The sequence below is a fragment of the Gallus gallus genome, chromosome 7, assembly GCF_016699485.2.
Source record: "Gallus gallus isolate bGalGal1 chromosome 7, bGalGal1.mat.broiler.GRCg7b, whole genome shotgun sequence".
NCBI classification, from domain to species: Eukaryota; Metazoa; Chordata; class Aves; order Galliformes; family Phasianidae; genus Gallus; species Gallus gallus.
This window is the reverse complement of record NC_052538.1, coordinates 439,170-459,210: the sequence shown is the minus strand read 5'-3', so window position 1 is coordinate 459,210 and position 20,041 is coordinate 439,170. Positions and strand designations below refer to the sequence as shown.

Here is a 20,041-nt window from a genome sequence, read left to right as displayed (position 1 = left end):
ATACATTATGTGTGATGGGAGAAGAGCAGAGCTGGAAAAATGGTACGTGCACCTGAAAGATAATCAGTAAAAAAAGAACACAGCTCCCAGAGTTGTAAGCATAGTGTGAGCTGTCTTCTTAATGCCTGGTTTCTCAAGCAAAATTACATATTATTCCCATTCCCTTTAACATACTCAGATATTGTTAAACACATCACCTCTCAGTATTTAAATGGCCACAATTATTTCACTCCTGTTCTGTTTTGTAGAGCTCCAATTACAACTTCTGCACTCCTTAGGCTCCTCCTCAGTTAGCACTGCTGCTCAATAAAGACATGAAAGACTGCTGTACTTCAGTCTTTTAGTTCCAAAGAGCCTGTATGGTTCACTTCACAAACAAAATGCATCTGTTCCCACTGCTCTTTTCATGTTATGGAGCTGACTTATATTTAGCCTTGTTGCTATGAACATGCAATTCATTTCTACAAAAATAGACAGGTGGTCCTTGGCCAGTATTTGAGCAGTCTGTTGTTCCAGTTAAAAGTATATGGTGTTTTTACCCAATTTTCTAAGGATATGGGACTTAAACAATTACATTCCTCTATCACTTCCTAACAAACAGGTCTTTGACCAATTGGGTAATTTCATCTACACGGGATGAAAGAGAAAGTTATTCAAACCCATTAGCAGTTACGTGAGAATCAGTGGCTGAGGAGAGGGCAGGTACGGGACATCTCCCCTCCCAGAGAGGTGCAAGCACAGGACTCTGCCCTGTTTGTGCTGGCTGCTGGCTAATCAGCCCACGAGCACTTGCACGCACAACGCTCCTAAAGAAAAGAGGGATGAGTTTGTGCCCTGCTTGGCCCTGCTGATAGCAAGGGGCCCAGAGGAGCACCATGAGAGCAGGGGGAAGAGCTAGGATTGCACAACACGGGCTAAGAGGTACAGCTACTGCCTAGGACACACGGACATAGAAAGCCATGCTCAGTTAGTTTGACTTGAGGAAAACATTTCCAGGCTCTGACATGGTCTTATGGGGATGATGACATGCTACAAGTTGTACTGTGAACCAGCAACTAGCTGTGTTTTCTGAATCAAACCATACATCTTCAAAAAGCCTTTTGCTGTTATTTGGAGAGACTGTTTACTTTGTCTAAAGGAGTAATGCATAGTTTTCTGCTGAAGCCCTATCAACAACATCTACTGTACATTCTCCTTCTCTTATCTGCCAAAGGAGTCAAATTGATTACCTAAATATAAGTCAAGTTACTTTTTGAGCATTTACAAAGGAGTAAGAACTCAAACTCTGTGTGAAAACAGATTGCTCCATCTTTCTCTACCTAGAATAGAGTGGAAGGCATGTGGTTGCATGCTTATGACCAAATGCAATAAAAGTTTAACTAGAAAGAAATATTGACCCACACAAGGACAGGACAAGCCAAAGTATTTGAAAAAGCATTACTGAAATGTTTGCACTTTGTACATACACTTTGTAAGTCTTTAAGCAAACATCCGTGTCCATTTTTTTCTGCTCCTCAGCATAACAAAATTTAAAGCAGAAGCCAGAGGCACAGCCTTACTCCGGGAGCAAAATCCTCTTATTTAATCCTGCAGTGCTTACTACAGCATGTATGTAATAGCACAAGCATGGAGGAAAAAGAACATGAGTACAGAGGTAAGAGAGTACTAATTACCAGCACGCTAACATGAACCACTAGCTTCACCAGCACTCAGTGCAAGAGAACCGTATGGATGGCAAATACAGGTCCTGGTAGATGTGAAAAGTGGTTGACTTTGAAGCAGATAGAAAAACCGTATGATCTCCACAGAACTAGTTTCAGAAAAGTTATGTCTACTTCAGTCTATCAGTGGCATTCTTCTTCAGCAGAAATATTAGTCTTTACATTGAAGTACTTCAGGTTTTCCTGTAATCTTGTGCAGTTTCAGACTTGTGACAAGCCTATGACTTGGTATTAACTCAGTAATACCTGCTAGTTTTTAAAGCTCAACAGCATTGTAAGGTACTTGAAATGAAAGACTGGAATTGGCTGTGCATTTCTGTTACAAAATGCTTGGTTTCTTTCAGAAGATTTATCTGCACATTGTGGTCTTTCGTGGACCAAGTTCAAAAACTATGCATTGCAACACTAGTGAGGCTCTGAAAGAAACCTCTGCTCAGTGTGAAATGAACACTACATGAAAACATGTGGTCTTCGAGAACAACAGGAAATGAACACTGTGCCAATTTAAGCAGATGAATTAGCTCATTTAAACTGCAGGGATGGAATTCACTCTATTTGTCATATTGTATTAAGATTGAATTTTCAGCCACCGAATCATCAGTGCTAGGTTTGAAAAACCTATTATAAAAATAAAAACAATTAACTATTCCAAGGCAAAATATTTAAGTATGTAGTATGCAATATACTTTGCCTTCCACAGGCATGGCTTGCATCTACACTACCTAGTGCACAAAGCAGCACACCAAACAAGTGGAGCAGCACTTACCTTCACTCATTCTACCTTTGGCTGCTGAGCACTGAATTCCACAGAGCCTTTGCAAACTCAACTTTTCCAAATTTGAACATCTAAACATTGAAAAACACTGACACCACCAAATGAAAAAAATCGAGGGCTTTTTTCAGCTAATAATTCTCATTTTCCCAGTAGTATAACGTAACTGAGGGCAACACAAAGATATCTTTCTAGAAAACTCTGCAGGGTAAAATGGAACTGATTCAGGAAAATCCTATTAAGCAAGAGCAGCATCCTTCCCTAGACTGATTACAAGCAATCACACACCTTATAGAGCAGAAGCCCTGCACAAAGTACTCAGTTGATGCATTTTTCAAGATTAAAACCGAAACTTGCTGTTTCCTTCCTCCTCAGTGCTATTTGTTGGAGTTTCCATCCCATCACTATGGAAAACCTTCATCTACGGAAAAAGTATTTGATGTAGCACACCAGGATGCACATAAACTGATTAACACCGTACAAATATTTTTAATGCAAATTTATTCATTAGCTTTAACAAGATTAATACATAAATCAGTACTATGTCCAGCATAAGGTTGTATAACAAAATAGGCAATTTCGGAAATATTGATTTTTAGTGTGTACATTTTAAGGGCAGTTTTCATCCAAATAGGACATTTTAAAAAATAAATAAATACAAGGCCAAAAATGCTTACTTAATGAAAGTCTTGCTAAGTAAGACTTCAGGCTCCACATCGTTTCAAAGCACTTATCAGTACAGGTGTCTGGGTACGTTTTAAAGACATACACATTGTTGTGCTCAAGCAGCATTTGGTTTTTGAACATCTCACTCCCAATTTGGTCCAAAGCATACTGTATTCACAATTTAGACCTCATTATTCCTCACAAAAGCTAACATCCATGTTGCTATCCTGCCTTTTAGGATTGTCTTGCCTTCCAGCCATATACCTGTACATACAAATCCTAGGAACAGTATGTATACAAAATATGAAGGACCAGCCCCCTCTCAATACTACTTCTTTGGTTTGAGATCCAGGCTGCAACACGTAGTGGGACTATTTGTGGGGAAAAAAACAAACAAACAGAAAAACCCACTATTCTACTGAAATAAGGCTACAATGATCCTAAAAACAAAAACACCACTTTGAGAAGAAGTAAGAAGCTCCCAGGTCTATTTCCCTGTGTGTCCCTGGAGGGCAGCCCCCAAGGAACTGCATTTCTACCTTTGATTCCCTGGAGGACAGCGAGTCCATATATATATTTTTATACATATATATGCATGCTGGCATTTGGGTTTTCCTTGAAGTACAGTATAGAGACACTCAGACTACCTCTGTTTATATCAAGCAATATTAAAAACTGATCAAAATTTATATTACATAAACAAGACAACATATTTGGAAAATCAGACATTTACTACTTGAAAATACCCTACTGGTTCAATCCTACTCTTCTACTACACACTGTAAAGTCAATTCTTTGGGCATCTGTATTCTACAGATCTAGTTAAGTTTGTTTTATTTCACTTCTGACTCAAGCTCTGCTGACAGCACAGTTCCCTTTTACCTTAAGAATTTACACAGGATTGAGTCACAGATTTTAATGCTCTTTAATTTACATATTTTACCTTTATTACATTAAAACAAAATCCTAAATCTTGGTCAAAATATAAACAATTATAAACCTAGTGAAAATATCCCTGAGAACCTTTCAATAACATATCAGTAATGATTGGTTTTGGTCCATTAGAAGAGAAAAATTACTACTTTACAGTTATAGAATTCTGAGGGCTACAAATAGGTTGTATATTGGATTCCCATTCATTCATTTTCATTCCCCTTGCAGAATACTGTGAGACAAAAGCCACTAGAGGTTTTCTACCTTCTATTTAGGTAATCATTACCAGTTTTTAGATGGCCTAGATACAGCCCGATGTAATGCCTTTAACATTAATGGAGTTTACAGTCTTACATTCCAGGGATGAGGTTTGGCAACATAGATGACTGTGTTATGGACGGTACCTAAAATAAAAGACCTTAGAAGTGATGTCACTTAGAAGATGCCTCAGCAACATGTGAAAAATATCCTTCATGGTTTTGCATATTTCTTATAGCTTTGCAAAGGAACATTTCACAAAGCTTTATATTTCAAAGTCATACTGCCTTATCATAGACAAACTCAGAACACTAGAAGGTTCAACTGTACTGAAAGTGCTTAGAATAGTTTTCAAAGTGCACAAATGGCTAGTGACTCTAAAAGCATTGTGTTAGCACACATGTAGGGTCAACTAACACAACTTCTAGATCAGAGGGATAAATCATTCTGTTTCTCTTAAGCTGCATTAGAGGGCCACACAATCCAACATCTCACTTGTTTGTTCTAAACAAGTCAAAGCTCACATAGATGTAAAACAGATAAATGCAAGTAATCCACTTAATTTCTTTTGCCTGGAATACACATTATTTTCCAATACTTAACACTTGAATGGGGTTTCTGAATACAATAGCATGTCAAATAAACTGAAGCTGCTTATACTCTGAAGCAAAGGCTAAATTAGCCTAGACTTTAGCTTTTCTGTACCAGTACTCCTGACCTTAGAACTCTCTGCTACATCAAACCTGAGCAGATCTGTCATTCGCAACTTAAAAAAAAAAAAGCCATGCTTTATAATGTTACAGTATATTAGTAGCTTCTGCTAAAATGAGGTTACATTCTACTCTATGAAGTGCAACACTGTAATACAATATCTTGTACCTATAGTTACTCTAACTTGGAGAAAACATGCAAAAAAAACCCAACGATACCGGTGTTTCTGTAAAGTTAAACCAGAACAAATACAATACTAGACATCTCTTCCAAGAAAACATCAGAACAAAGGAGTTCTCTTCAGGAAACCAAGACGGACACTTTAGGCCTTTTAAGAAGGCAAGGGGAGCAATACATGGAACAGGACAAGTTTATGGAAAGGGGAAAAACAAAACCAAACATGGCACATCAAGCTTTTCTAAAGCAAAAAATAAGTCTTTTTTGCTCAATAAGCAAAATAGTTGTTTGGAATTCATGGAAAAGTATCTATGTTTAACTGCTAAACAGTATCACGGGGCAGCACACAAGAACAGATTCAACATTATCTCATAATCAAACACTGGATTTGACTTCTAGCTCTCCTTTGAAATACCAGATGTCAAGATCCAATCAAGTTGTCCCTGGCTGAAAATGAAAACACTTGTGTGGGCTTCTTTAAGACCAGTGAGTTCTCTTAGGAAGGCTTCCTTACATGCTCAAGTTATGCATTCAACTTTAGAGAAACACCTTAGGCACGGTCACAAAAGGCAATATGTGCTTCACCATGATATTGATGTAGGAAGTTAGTAAGAGAAGTGGATCCTTTCAGACAGTAGAGGTATTACCAGGCAGTGAACTATCAGAAACTGCTTTGGGATCAGGAGTGCAACAAGCAAAAATTTGTTTTCCCAAGCTTTTCTGAGCAAATCTGAAGTACATTATGTGGCCCATCGCAACAAAAGACACAGAAATAAGCACCAATAAGCCAAAAGCTTCTGGATTGGGGGCCAAGATGACCATGATGAAGTGCAGCAGATCAAGAAGATAATTCATGGAGTTTTGGACACCGTTTATGATGCCTCTTTCAGATTCCGCCACATTTTCTTGGAGCAATTGTGTGACAGTCAAATCAAAGGACCAAAGGCCTATGGAAGAAAAACACTCAGTTATGCATCTAACAGAGCTTCTCAAGGTAAGCTTTCATTTGTGATACAATGTAATTCATGCTTAGGAACAATCACTTTGGCTAGAAATACGCAACTCAGGTCAAACTAACCTCCCTTCAGAGGAAAATGGATTTCACACTGGCACAGGCAAGAGCCATTTGTTTTGCTTTACTACATTTCCTGAACTAGTACTTACAGTTCAACACATGAACTTTCCTGTCACATCTTGCTTCATCACATCTATTAACAATGTTTTGCTCATCTGCAATAGCTATTTTACAGAAAGTTTACCTTGCAAAACCATTCCTACATGTGACCCATGTATTTTCTTCCTGCAAAATCCAGCAAAAGCCACAGGATTTCTTACAGGGTACAAAAGTTCTACAATACTAATACTAGATTATCTGTCAATTAATTTATAAAAAATAAGAAAAATAAGAAAATCTAAAAAAAAAAAATCAAGCTATCATTCCAATCACAGTTCCTTCTGAACTCCTTTGCTGGTCACAAGTTTAAAGATTAGTCTACTCGTTTAATTAGTGGACTAATCTGGTAAACTGAAAACTGAAGGTATTTATTGCATAGATGTTTGGAGCTGTTTCCTGTCAAACAGTTTCATTTGATTGGGAAGTAAAGATGATCTTTTGGAAGGCAAGCCTTCAAAAAAAAGAACACAGTCACCTGCAAGTGTGACATTTTTTCCAATTTAGAGCAGAATGATACACAAGAAATTAGAACTGCAGCCTCTGCACCAGCAATAATAATGGAAGAGTGTTTCATTTGCATGTTAGATGTCATTAATTCATCTTAGATTTGTAATGCAACACTTCCACTGTAGCCTACAGTTCTAAACTCAGGTTTGCACTTTGTTGGCAGGTATTGCAGGTTCTAGAATTAAAGGCATTCAATACATCAGATGTTAATAGCAACATAATACTCACCAACCCTAGCAGCAATGACTCCTGCGAATAGGAGACTAACAGAGATTAAAGGCACAGGCTCAGGACTCATCTCTGGGTCAGCGTAAGCAGGAGTAGTAGACCCGTTTAACAAGTTGGGCATTCCAGTTGCAAAAGCCACTTCAGGCTCACCTCCTGGAGATGCAATAGTAGGTAATGGCTCATTTTCAAACAGCCTGGCACTGATGTCAGCAAATGGGGAAACAGTCAAATCCAGAGGACTTCCAGGCATGAATACAGAGATGGCACATAAGACCAGACAGGATAACTGGGCAACTCCAGAAATAAGACCTGTGCGGATCAGGCCACATTTGCGACGAAGCCAAGTGAAAGCTACCGTTCCCATGATGCCAGTGATTGCTGAGGCACCCATCAGGAGGCTTAGCACAGAACCACTCAAACCCTGAGTGTATGCATAGCCTGTAGTAATGCAATCAAAGCCCAGAACAGTCATATACAAAAATGCAAGACCCATGCCTGCAAGAAACACAGGCTGGTTGTAGTATGCAACCCATCCATCACGAAATGTGATGAAAGGTTCAGCAATTCGGGCAGCGCAGCCAACTTCCTTCTCCTGTTGGGGCTCAAAGCCAGTTACATCTTTCTCAACAATTAACTGCACTCCTTCAGCAGGTTTCATGTCATTCTCTGCAAACAGAAATGCAATCGTTAGATACATTCCTGCCAAAAAACTACAAAGTATGAACTGCAAGACAAGTGTTTGCAGTAAGTTCACCGTTTCAGAAATGCAACAGTTAAATTTGGTCATCAGCCTTCCCCTACTTTGATAAGGTGTCTTAAATCTGACCCAGACAGTACGATCAAGCCAAGTTTCTTTATCAGTTAAAATTTCTGCTTCTTCAGCGCAACTCTGGTAAGAAAGAAGCATATTGAAGAATGCTTCAACTAACAAATTTGTTACTGAATGCTCTATTTCCATAAGAAATGTATTTACTTCATGCACATTATTAAAATACCATCTAATGCTAGCTAGAGTTTTGTAAGCTTAAATGCACTAACCAGAGAAAGCAGGAAATACTTAAACATCTGTCAATATTGTGTTATGGTAGCGTAGTAGTGATCGATGTGGCAAGAATGGTGTGGATTTGAACAGTTACATTTCTGCTTTTGATACCTTTCTTTATATTCAGTTGTTTCAGTTCTGATTCTTCAACTTTTGAACACTTGAGAGCCAGAGTAGGAGTTTTCTGATAAACCTTCCATAGCAGCAGGTATTCCACGCACATCGACATCAGGTTCCAGCCAGAAATGAATCCACAACCAATCATTGGGGAGCCAAATGTCATTATCTGACCAACTGCCATCGGGGCCAAGATATTGGTCAATTGATCAATTCTTCGTATTGTGGCATTCATATCTGTCAGAATGATTATACAAAATTGCTGAACATTTATCGCAAAATATTCACCAACATATTTGAGAACTACACATATACACACATCAAGCTAAGAAGTCTGGACTCAATTTCAAGTGACTTCAGTACGAATAGAAATTCGCTACAGACTCCTTTCAAGTGTTCCAGCGTCTGAATGCACTGAGACCAATCCAGGTGTTCCTGAGCCAGACCTCTCCTCTTTAAGTTTTGCCTAAATCCATGTTCAGGATTCTGGGCTTAGAGTGGAAGCATTTTCCTGCAGGTAAACGAAACTTTCACAAGACCACCAGTTACCTTTGCATTCAAGTGACGCTACGAAATCCTGAGTCTCTCTATCATTCAAACACCGTATACACAACTCCAGAAACCATACACTGTAGAATTCATCCCCAGAAAGGTAATTTTAGTAACTACAATCTCCCTCCATTTATTTCTAATAACTGGTGACCACAGCACCCAATGTGATAGCAGCAGACCTTTGAAATGGCTTGAAATTTTCTTATCGAGTCACATTGATAGATGGCAGCTGTACACTTACTCAGAACTTACTGAGCAAAGTCCTCCCTCCCTTCTGTTCCACATTTGGATGTTTAGGTCAAAACAAGAAGTCCATTCTTAGCATGAATGCACCTTACATTTGACTGGGAATGATGAAATACTTGCCAGCAAATCAGCTTCAGCCATCACACCCTCTAAGTTGCTTCTGACTCCCAATGAATGGCACCACTGCTCTGCCCTTAAGAGCTACTGAATGCTCTATGCTTTTCTGCACACTAGGGCACTGAACCGCTTAGAAGTACATAAACTGATTTCAGAGTCCTATTGTGAAAATAAAGTTTATAAAAGGGAAATTAAGTTAACAATACAAAGCTGTTTTACTAAGTATGTCAAGAATTGTTCCTTGTCATTCAAACATACAGTTAGGTTATTCAGTATAGAATTCAAAGTCCATTCAGTACTTAAATATCAGTGAAACTGTTGGTAAGATGAACGAGTTAAGAGTCTTGCAAAATATTTGGCTTAAAAACCTCCAATAACAAAGCTTTCCTTTTTTTGGATAAGGTTAGTATTTCCAAATTCATGAGAGCTACAAAGTAACTTGAGTGAATGAAAAAAAAGATCATGAGGAACAAGGAAAAAGGGACAGACAAGGCAATTAGTACTTGCCTCTTTTACTAAATTTTTGAACTAAGGCTACTCTTCGAAGAAATCTAACAGTATACAGAGGGACAACAGCATCTCCTGCAAAGTCAGCACTGGCACTTCTTTATTTGAATTGAATGCAATTTGAAGATCTCTTATGATTCAAGATAAAACAACCCTATCCAGTCTGAGAGAAATTTGCTTTTAAACAAATTTGGTGAACCAAGATACTTAGTTTTTGCTTTCATATATTGTTTTTCAATTTGAGTTGCAACAGAATTTCCAGTAACATCCTGCCTCAATTTTCAATACAGAATGTAGTGGTCATGAAACTATTTGAAGCTGTGAAGTAACACAGAAGCAGGAGTGCCTCCCATGCAGCAGTTGTCTGAAGGTGTGGCCTGTACCTTATCTCATGTGCAGGAGTACAGTGTTTGGAGACATGATTTGCTGAATAAGAATTAACCCAGGAAGAAAGGTTAATGAGAACCAGTGGAACTTCAAAGCTCCTAAGGACAGATCAGACTTTTCCACTTGTGATTCACACACATAAAGGAAGTTAACAGCACTGTTGCTCTGCAAAAGGCATGATCTAGAAAGGCACTGCAAGATCTGTATAAGACTTTGGTGGAGAACTTGTCTCACTTTCATTCCAAAGTATACACTTCACGCACCTAATGGCTGATCTCTCCTGGATGCTTTGATAAAGTAAAATTCCTTCATTAAAGATATGAAGAATAAATCTGTAATATGAGTCATTTAGGAAGCTTCCTACAGAATTAAAATCCAGAAGCTGAAATGTTGCCAAGTTCAGAGTTATCCAAGCTCCAGAATCATCTCAGACTCAGAACTTTCAGTTCTTTCGTTACCCCAAGGAGCTATAAATGTCTTAGCAAGGTCAAGCTGCTCTATGCCTTGCTGGCACTTCAGTATCAGTTCCTCTGTCTGTGAAGATTTTTGTCTCTGTATTAGAAAGATTCAAAGCCCCTAAAGCATACCCAAGTTCATCGCAAAAGATGCCACTTGCCAGGCTTATATTATTTATCAGAGTAGCAGCATAGCCAAAGATCAATCACACATTCTTTAGTGTGAATTGCCTTGCTGCTACGAGTACTCTTCAGCAAAGGGCAGTCAGGTCCACTGTGTCCAAATAGCATAAAGAATGACACACTGCAGCAGAATTGGCAGAGAAACTTATTTGATCTCCTAATAATGCCACACCACCGTGCAAGAAAGGGGGAAAAACGGAAAAAATCTTTTTTTGGCATTGTAAATATTAAGTCTGGACTTTTGATGTTAAAGGAATCAGATGTCAAAGGAATACTGAGTAATCAGGTACAACTGAAGAAGTTTTCTTAGTGAATTCAACACCTAATGCTGGAGAAACATGGAATTTCAGATACAGCTGTATGCACAGTATTTCCTATCTGCAGCTTCCCGATCCACGTACTTGACTGTTCTGGACTTCAATCCTATGTACCTCTCTTTGATCCCTATGTAAGGAGCCCCGTTACACAGCACAGTTTATTCCAGGGACCTAAAAATAAAGTATTGCAACACTTGGCTTTAAGTTCCTGAAAGTTAAATAGCTTTCCTATTAAACACTGGATATTTGACTTAAGAGTGCAGTACATGTTTATTTAGTCAACAAGAAGAAAGATTTCCTCTGACAAAGCTGCAGTTGGACTGAAACAAGGACAAAAAAAGTTTAGGGCTACCAAACAGTTGTAATCACAACAGCAGCTTCTAATCTCTGTAAATATAGTTCAGAGCATGGGGTGAAATAAAGGCTGCCCTTTTTTTACTTGCTGTTTTCTCATAGTACCACGAACTCAAAGATGCTCTATCCTCCATAAAACTCTAGACTGAAGTCAATCTTGGAAAGTAAGACAATTTAAAATATTAGAAAGGCAATGCATTTCACCTGCCAGTTTGCTTCTGTCTTCCCCTGCAACCACAACAATCCAGTCCCTCTGAATTGTGATCGCTGTGGCAGTGCTGGCCAAATTAGCAATATTTGCTATCGTGATAACCAGGATATAGCACATCGTCTAGAGAAATGGGGGGAAAAGTCAGAAGGTGAGAAAAGCGATAAAGGGATCTTCACTCCTACCTTGTAAAACCAGAAAAGACTTTTACATTTGCATCATAGATTCCACTGTTACTGTTCTACCATTACTCTTCAGACAACATGATCAAGTCTGATTATAGTTCCTAAAAGAAAACAGTCATTTGTTTCCCTAACTAGCTCCAAGTTTTATTTGCCTCTCCAATAAAGTTCTACATACATTATTTCCTTATTAACAAATGTGAGCACTCACAAGAAGCCATCCATGGTATAAGGTCAAAAGCTGCGTCTTAAACAAGAAGATAATCATCAGGATAATACCACATAGGATGACAGATGCATTCTGAACAACCAAGGAGGTCTGGGCCACTGTTTTAAATCAAAACAAAGAATAACAATCATTAACATAAAAAAAATAAAATTACAAAAGTTATAATTAAGAAATATGTGAAGATTCTTTAGGCATTTTTAGCTTCCTATCCTGCTCACTCAAATATGAGATACAAATGTATTACACTTTTGATTTTGAATTTTCAATTGCTTTAGAAAATCAGCTTATGTCTGATGAAACTTCGCAACTTAAGTAGTATCCAATTAAGCCTTCCCAGTCAAAAAACCCAAAAAACAACAACAACAAAACCCACAACTATTTAGGCACTGACACAATTTTAAAGGGATAAAAGGCTTAGCTTAAGCTTCTGTAATTATCTACAGAGTAGCACGGAAGTGATTCTAGCACGTAAACCCTTGGCAAGTGCCAGTACGTATGAAGAACTTGCCATTATACTCTAGTCTAGTTTAAAAATATACTTAGGTCCAATTGAAAGCATACTGCATTTGCAGCAAGTGGAAGACATTTTTAATCTAGACAGAAGACATACATAACACATGCTATGCTAGTACTAGACTAAAGAAGTTTGCCTGCAGTTTTTACATGAACCCGTGGCTTCTATCCCCTACATTTCTATATCTCTAGATAATGTACAAGCTTACCTAAATAGCAAATATATCACAAACAAAACCAGCCACCTCCCGTCTTTGAAACTTTTTATGATTATTACCACTCTCAATCGCTATCCTCAATAAGCTGAGCAAGCCCAGTTCTCATACTTGATTTCAGAAGTTAACTCTAACAGCTTTGCCTTTTGACACTAATTCAGTCTGTCTTTAAGTAAATAGCCTTCCCCGGACATCTAACCTTTGAGCCTCGAGTTCTTGTCCACCCAGTCTCCAATAATGGCTCCCAGAAGAAGAACCGATCCCGCCACAACCAGTCCATAGACTGCAGTCAGGAGCAAGCTGTTTCCATAAAGTTCAACCAGGAATACAGACACAGCAAAATGCCACATACGATCTCCCTTTAAGAGTAACAGAAAGTACACACACAGCATTAATATTCCTACTTTTCAAGCATACTAGTTGAATATTTTATTAATGCCCTGAAAAATATCTGTATGAAAAGTATCAGATACATTACACACATAGGAGTGGGCTTTTTTGACAAACACATCCTGTTACCATTGATTTTATCCCAGCATCACTAAGATCATCTGTACTAATCAAATGCAGTACAAACTTAAGCTCAAATATAAAAATTCTACATATTTGGAATTCTTGATAATACAGAACCACATCTGCTACCAGCCACACCTAACAAGACTCAAAACTTGCACAAAGCATCCAGCAGATCTTGTGTTACCAACAGATTTAATGACTATCAACACAATGTAATACTTGATAATACTCATTAAATGCTTTTTTAAAAAACAAAAGCAAGTCAAGTCAAAGCAAGTCACAAATCAAAGGTTCAGCATTGTCCTCAACATCACTAAAAGTTAACTTCAGTTTGTTTTTTTTGTTTTTAATAGCCAAAACTGGCATACTTCTAGGAGATCAAATACCAGAGCTTGTTTGGCCTATAGCAGCACTGTTGCTTGCAACACAAAACTTGCATGTTACTGGTACCAAAACAACAGGCAGAAAAACTCCAAAAGCTAAATGTATGTAAGTGACAATTTTCATACTACTCAAAACACCTTCAGATCTGTTACCAAAGAGACCTGTGGCTTGCTAATGAATACATAAAGGTTTTCACATGGTCATATAATGGGAGTTGCAATCTCACATTTCTAAGCATATTTTAAGTACAGTACAGAATAGCTTTATTCACTCTAGGACTGTTTGTTTCATACGGATACCTAACATTAGTCTTTCATAGATAAGAGACAAAACTGTTTTCTTCTGTTGTCTTATCTAAAAGGAGCAATTGCTATGTGAAATAGCAAATAGTACAAGTTTCTAAGAACCTCAAATATTATCATGGAATCATTAAGGTCAGAAAAGACCTCTTAGATCATCTTAGAGATCAGAAAAAACCTCTAAGATCAACTGTCCACCTACTACCAATATTCCCCCACCAAACCATATCCCTTAGTATAGCATCTAAATGTTTCTTAAACACCTCCAGAGATGGTGACTCCATCACCTCCCCAGACAGCCTATTCCAGTGCCTGGCCACTCTTTTGAAGAAGCAGTTTTTCCTAATACCCAACCCAAACCTCCCTTGCACAACTTGAGGCTATTCCCCCCACCTCACCACAACTTCATTCCAGGTCACTGCAGATGGCAATAAGTTCTCCCAAGCCTCCTCTTCCCAGACTAAAAAAGCTATAAGGCTATTCTAACGGGTTGGGGAAGAAGATGCAAAAGAAAGCCTCCAACAAAGCAGAAGCCTGACACATCTAACTATCACGTAATGCAGAGATAAAGAGATATAAGATATGCGCTATTTGTATGGTCAAAATAATTGCAGATAGTTAGATTAAAGTCTTCAGCGTAACACAGAGACATGCAAAGAATTTGCCTTGTAATGTTAATGGAGTCATCTGAAGGAGGTTTCTTCAATTTGTTTAAACACATCTCCTTATCCACGGGCAGAAAAAGAACTGCACTACAATTTCACGAAAACAAAATTTCTCCCGTCCACTTACAGAACATGCAGTTATGATTTGCATGATTAACGCTTTCTTAAGCTGGAAGAGTAAGTCAAAATAATACATTAACATTCAAATTTCATAATAGAAACTGCTGCCTTTTTCTCTACACAGAGATGTTTCAGTTGGTGAATTCTGAAGAGAAAGTAAATTAACAAGCACTGAAGTGCATGAAAGGTAGCAGGGACAGCCATTACTGTCAGAGGGAGAAACCCAATTTCATGTCATATTCATAGGAAGACTCCCCTGATTGCAGCAAGATCATGATTCTGCTACAGAACTCATTTACAGAGCCTAGGAACTCTCTTCATCCCTAACCAACATTTAGCCAGACTAATGTGAACAGGCCAGCCACAGTGCAAACTTTTGGACAACTACAACTATCCCTACCTGGAAACACAAGTTTTTTTTTCAGTAACTAAAAGGCTTGAAGAGCAAGTAAGATAAGTCAGCATTGCAGAAGAATAGTATTAGCAAATTACAGAGGTTTTAAGCTGGTATGCAATTTCAAGCTCAAACTTACTTTCAACATTAAGTACTGCCTTCAGAAATTGGTCAAGCCTTAAATAACTTAATCCTACTTTCCATAATGTCAATATTTCAAGTCTAATATAACTACAGTTGTTCAGCTTCACCAGCCTCTCAAAAATATGTCTTGCTCTTCTGTTCTTAGAATTCTCGTTACGCAGCCAGACTGCATGCCTATAACGCTGCCCCAGACTTAAGGGCAAACAGGCTGCCTGCTGACAAGACTCCTGAGGCCAGCAGAGCCACAGACTGTGCTGAGGAGTCACTGCTACGCTCCTGACAAGCACGAGGCCCAGCATCACCCAGCAAAGACAGCTTGATTCTGTTCCTTTAGTCCTGAGCAACAGACAGAAGTGAGTTAAGTACCTAAAGGCAACAGCAGAAGGTCTCAGTCACCAGTTCAGCAAAGCAGTCCTCTGAAGCCAAGCACACATTCAAACATTTTACTTACAAGAGCCAAAAAGATATGCCAGGGTTGGTTCAAATCTGAAGAGGTGATATTTAATCATTTACAGCTTGTCTGTATTTGGGAATGGCTTAGTAACAAGGAAGCCAAATAAGCTCTCTCAGTCAGAGCAAAACAACATTTCCACTTGTGGACATAGTTCAGAACAAAGGCATGCAGTAGTTTAAGCTCTGAAGAGAAAGGTGTTTGCTGGCTGCTCCTGTTAAGACTAACACACTAAAGTTTAGAACATACAGAAGCTGCAGTCCTGCAACAGTGCTGCCATAACAAGCTGTATTTCTGTTGTTTCAGCAGATTTGGGTCTTTTTGTGTGCGTGTTTGTTTTAAGTCAAGGTTTTCAGCACAACGGAAAATACACTGGAATGAGGAGTGTACTACTTACACTGCTAACCAGCTGAACACACACCCTGCAGCCCATATCTGTCAGGGCACAACGCCACTGCTTCCCAGCTCCCCTCTGTCACCTCTCCTGGCCTCCTGGGAGTAGCCTCACTGCCCAGCTCCCAGCCAGGCCTCCAGCACTGCTAGTTAAGCAACTTGCTGGCATTACCAACAAGCTGCTGCAGATAACAGCCCTGGACTCTACAGAAGAGCAAACCAATCATACACTGTCACGTAGCTTCTTCAGAAGCATTAATAATAGCTAAGATAACACTCTTTTTTAAAGAAGCATCCAATTCTGCTCCAAGCAGAATAACCCTCCCATTAACAGAAGCACCAATATGATCTGTCAAGCTGGTGGAAGCATGGTGCTGCCAGTGGGGCACATGGTAGTACAGCTGTGCAGCAGCAATCTGCCCTGTGCTGCACAGAGCGCACCACCATCCAGCCCACAGCCAGGGCTGGAAAGAAAGCAGGGAATGATAGAGAAAATTGTACACTTATTCTTGAATGAATCCAACTGAAGCAGCTTTAGGATTATACTACAAGGCTATATGGATTCTTGATTTTATTATATAGAATCAGAGTCTCTTTTTTTTGTTTGTATTTTCAGATTATCGAACTGTAACCTCAAGTTAGTAAGAACTGGCACAGTAAGCTGTTTTAGTACACAGAGAAAGCATTTTAGTAGCATCTGACAGAGCAAACTGGCACTCAGTAGGTTTGCTACTGAAAGTATTTCCTACCATTAAGTGCAGGCAGTAGGAGCCCTCTGAGTCCATGCCGCGGTGGGCTACCATTCACATCCTACACTGGACTATACCTCACACCTTTCACTCTGAACTTACACCACATTGAACCTCACTGGTTCTGTAATTACTTAAAGCATAAAAGAAAGCAGAATACTGCAGATAACGAATCGGGCCCTCATAAAACTGTGAGCACTGCTCTTCTGTGCGCTACTAGAAGCTAAGCATACAACTATGTATCTTACAAGGGTTACAAAATCTTTCGACGACAACGTGCAGTAGCAAATCCTCTGCCTCGGAGGCGTAGCGCTGTTCTGCGACCCTTTCTTGCTAAGTGCCGAAAACACGCAGGTAAGTCAGAGACGGATCAGCACCACCCCACCTCCAGCAGGCCAGCATTCCACTTACCCAAGTGGACAGCGCATGTCCAAGGTAAAGCAGAAACTTTGCAGACGTGAAATAGCCAACCAAGGCTCCTAAACGAGAAAGACACAGAGGCTGAGGCCGGCCGGCAGCGGCTCCCTGACCGCGTCGCTCAAGACCCGCCGCGGCGCCTCGCCCGCCCCCCACTCCCTCCGCTGCCGGCAGCCGAGCGCGGGCCGCCGGCCGCCGCCGCGCACTGACCGCAGCGCCGCTGCCGCTCTCCCGCCGGCCCGGCTTCCCGCGCCATGCCGGCCCGCTCCGCCGGGGCGCAACAACGGGAGGAGAAAAGGGAGAAAAGGGGGGACGCGCGGCTTCTCTCCGTGTTGCCTTCCCCGACTTAGCTAGCACTGTAGCTGAAGTCGGAAAGCGCTAGCCTTATGCGCCGCTGCCGACGGGACCCTACGGCGCGGAGAATCCAGCGCCGGCCCGGTGGGCTCGGCGCGGCTCTGCCGGAAGCGCGAAGGCTCCGGGCTCGCCGCCGCGCCGCGCTTTGTAGGCGGCGGCGAGCACCGCCCCGCTCCGCCCCGCACCGCCCCGGGGCGGCCCCGCTCTCCGCTCCGCGGCGGGCCGGGCAGCACCGGCGCCCGTGGCTCGCGGCGTTCTCGTTTGGTTTGCTCCTTCCTTGCCCCCTTTTCCTGGCATCTTTCAAAACGCGAGATTCTCAAATACTAGAACGCTTCAGGAAGCTGAAGTTGTAAGATAAGCACCGAGTATCGCAAGGCTGTGGCTCTCACGCCTGTAAATGACAGTGCTCCCAATTCTTTGCTTTCAAAAGGCAAAATAGACAAAGTAAGCCATTTTCGCTGAAATAAGCTGCTCTTCTAATGAAGATGGTGAATCCATTCGTTTGATGCTAGCTTAGATCAAGCCACCTGTTTCCTACCGTGAGATCTCCTCTCCTCTCCTCTCCTCTCCTCTCCTCTCCTCTCCTCTCCTCTCCTCTCCTCTCCTCTCCTCTCCTCTCCTCTCCTCTCCTCTCCTCTCCTCTCCTCTCCTCTCCTCTCCTCTCCTCTCCTCTCCTCTCCTCTCCTCTCCTCTCCTCTCCTCTCCTCTCCTCTCCTCTCCTCTCCTCTCCTCTCCTCTCCTCTCCTCTCGCCACCACCAAAAATAGCATTTTTATAGACTTAGAAAATAGTCAAAAATAGTCAGAATGTGAGGATCCTCTGAAAATATTTGAGGAGCATCTGTTCTGTCCTGAAAACTTTGTGACTGCTCCTGCTTACCAGGGCTGAAATAATACATTTTCATCGTGTAGTATTGCAAAGTTCCTTCCTACAAGTGTAAAATCTTTTTTCCCCTTTTCCCCTACTATGTAGGCCACCAAATGTCTTACATAATAGACCAATAGTCTGTTCTGGTTGTGCCACTCTTGTGACCCTGTTCAAAGTATTTGTTGTATTAATTAGATGACTTTCTATGCATGACTCACAGTTTATCCTTTGCATAAAGGGAACTACCTTGGTAAAAAATAGCACAAACAAAAATTCATATAAACATAGAAAGCCTAAAATTACTACTTTAATGGGATTGGCCATCCTAGACAAGTTAGGTGCTTCTTCTCATGGTGCTCCTTCTCATGGTGCTCTCCTTAGGAAAAGTACAGCATCTTTTCTCAGCCTGGCACAGACATACCGCTTAAACTGTATTCTTCTTTACTAACAGATAAAAAAAAAAAAAAAAATCCTAAAATCTTTCCTAAGATTTTCCTAAAACTTCACATTTTAATATCCTGTATTACATAAATAATCTACAGTATATCAAAATCAACTGATACTGAACTAGTGTCATGTCCATTTCTCAGCTGCCTGTCCTTGCACCTTCCTCGGCAGCTCAGGTGCGTCTGCAAGCAGAGGCACTGAATTAGCTCTGCGTTCTTCCGGCACCTAAGTGCTTTGCACCTTAAGCAGTGAGCTCCGTAGCAACACTGAGAGATGCCTGTGTGATCCATACAGAGCAACACAGCTGACCGGCACCTTTTCCATCCCTGTACCCAGTGGCATTTCTGGTTGCTGATACAATTTAGTAACTGAATGAGACGGATCTGGGCTCTGACCGAGCCTGCCAGCTAGTGTACCTAATACAGCACACTATTTACAGATTTCAGATGCATTTGGGGAGGTGTTTTATAGCTGTGCAAGAGGAGTTACCTGTTTTACTTGGTGTAGACCAGACTCAGCATTCTTACAGCAGTAATTTACATAATTGGAAAGCCATGGATTTGAGCCCAGGCCTGACTAATTGCCACTGAGAGAGTGTCATTGAAGACCAAAAGAAAGTGAGACTTTGGAGACACGAGGCCCTTCCTTTGTGCTGAAAGATGTCTTTAGATGCAGAAAGTCTGCAAATAATAGTTACTCAGTTTTCAGAGGTTATAAACAGTAGGGTTCAAATTTTCCTTTACAACAAGGGCAACCAGTATGTGCAGAAACCATGGATTCAGTTTGCAAGGATTGACCAAAGCTATAGGACAACCTTGCTATGCAGATAATGCTGGCTTTCCACCATTCACTGGAACGTACACGTCTGTGGGCAACCCAGAAGCCTCTTCTATTGCAAGGCCAACCCCAGCCTACTTATTAACTTACCTACATCTCTGCTTTTCCCTAGGAAGATGTAATTACTTATTTCATTATTACCTTTTCCAGATTATTAGACAGCCTGAAAATAATTCATCTTTGATTTGTTTGTTTTTCAAGTGAGGAAAACCCTTTCAGAATTTCTATTAGCTG

At 40.5% G+C, this 20,041-nt stretch overlaps 1 protein-coding gene across 2 annotated transcripts; it reads right to left on the bottom strand.

Moving 5' to 3' along the window:
* Positions 1-2,977: 2,977 nt before the first annotated feature.
* SLC40A1 (solute carrier family 40 member 1) lies at positions 2,978-17,780 on the bottom strand. 2 transcript variants are annotated; one of them, XM_015289163.4, is made up of 9 exons: positions 17,514-17,780; positions 17,298-17,365; positions 17,135-17,219; positions 12,971-13,130; positions 12,026-12,141; positions 11,629-11,755; positions 8,301-8,543; positions 7,148-7,813; positions 2,978-6,185 (listed from the first exon to the last, which is right to left on the bottom strand). In XM_015289163.4, the coding sequence occupies exons 2-9, from the start codon at positions 17,312-17,314 to the stop codon at positions 5,866-5,868; spliced, it is 1,734 nt and encodes a 577-aa protein (XP_015144649.1). In that variant the 5' UTR covers positions 17,315-17,365; positions 17,514-17,780; the 3' UTR covers positions 2,978-5,865. The 2 variants fall into 2 exon arrangements, with proteins under 2 accessions (XP_015144649.1, NP_001012931.1); NM_001012913.2 differs by lacking the exon at positions 17,135-17,219.
* Positions 17,781-20,041: the final 2,261 nt, after the last annotated feature.

Excerpts from the sequence above, each read along its gene's own strand:
- SLC40A1 (NM_001012913.2), bottom strand. The coding sequence starts at position 17,559 with ATGGCGCGGGAAGCCGGGCCGGCGGGAGAGCGGCAGCGGCGCTGCG. Across the intron at positions 11,756-12,025 it reads TATACCATGGATGGCTTCTT|ACGATGTGCTATATCCTGGT; the intron begins GTGAGTGCTCAC and ends CCATTTCTCTAG. Across the intron at positions 7,814-8,300 it reads ACAACTGAATATAAAGAAAG|AGAATGACATGAAACCTGCT; the intron begins GTATCAAAAGCA and ends TTCTGTTTGCAG.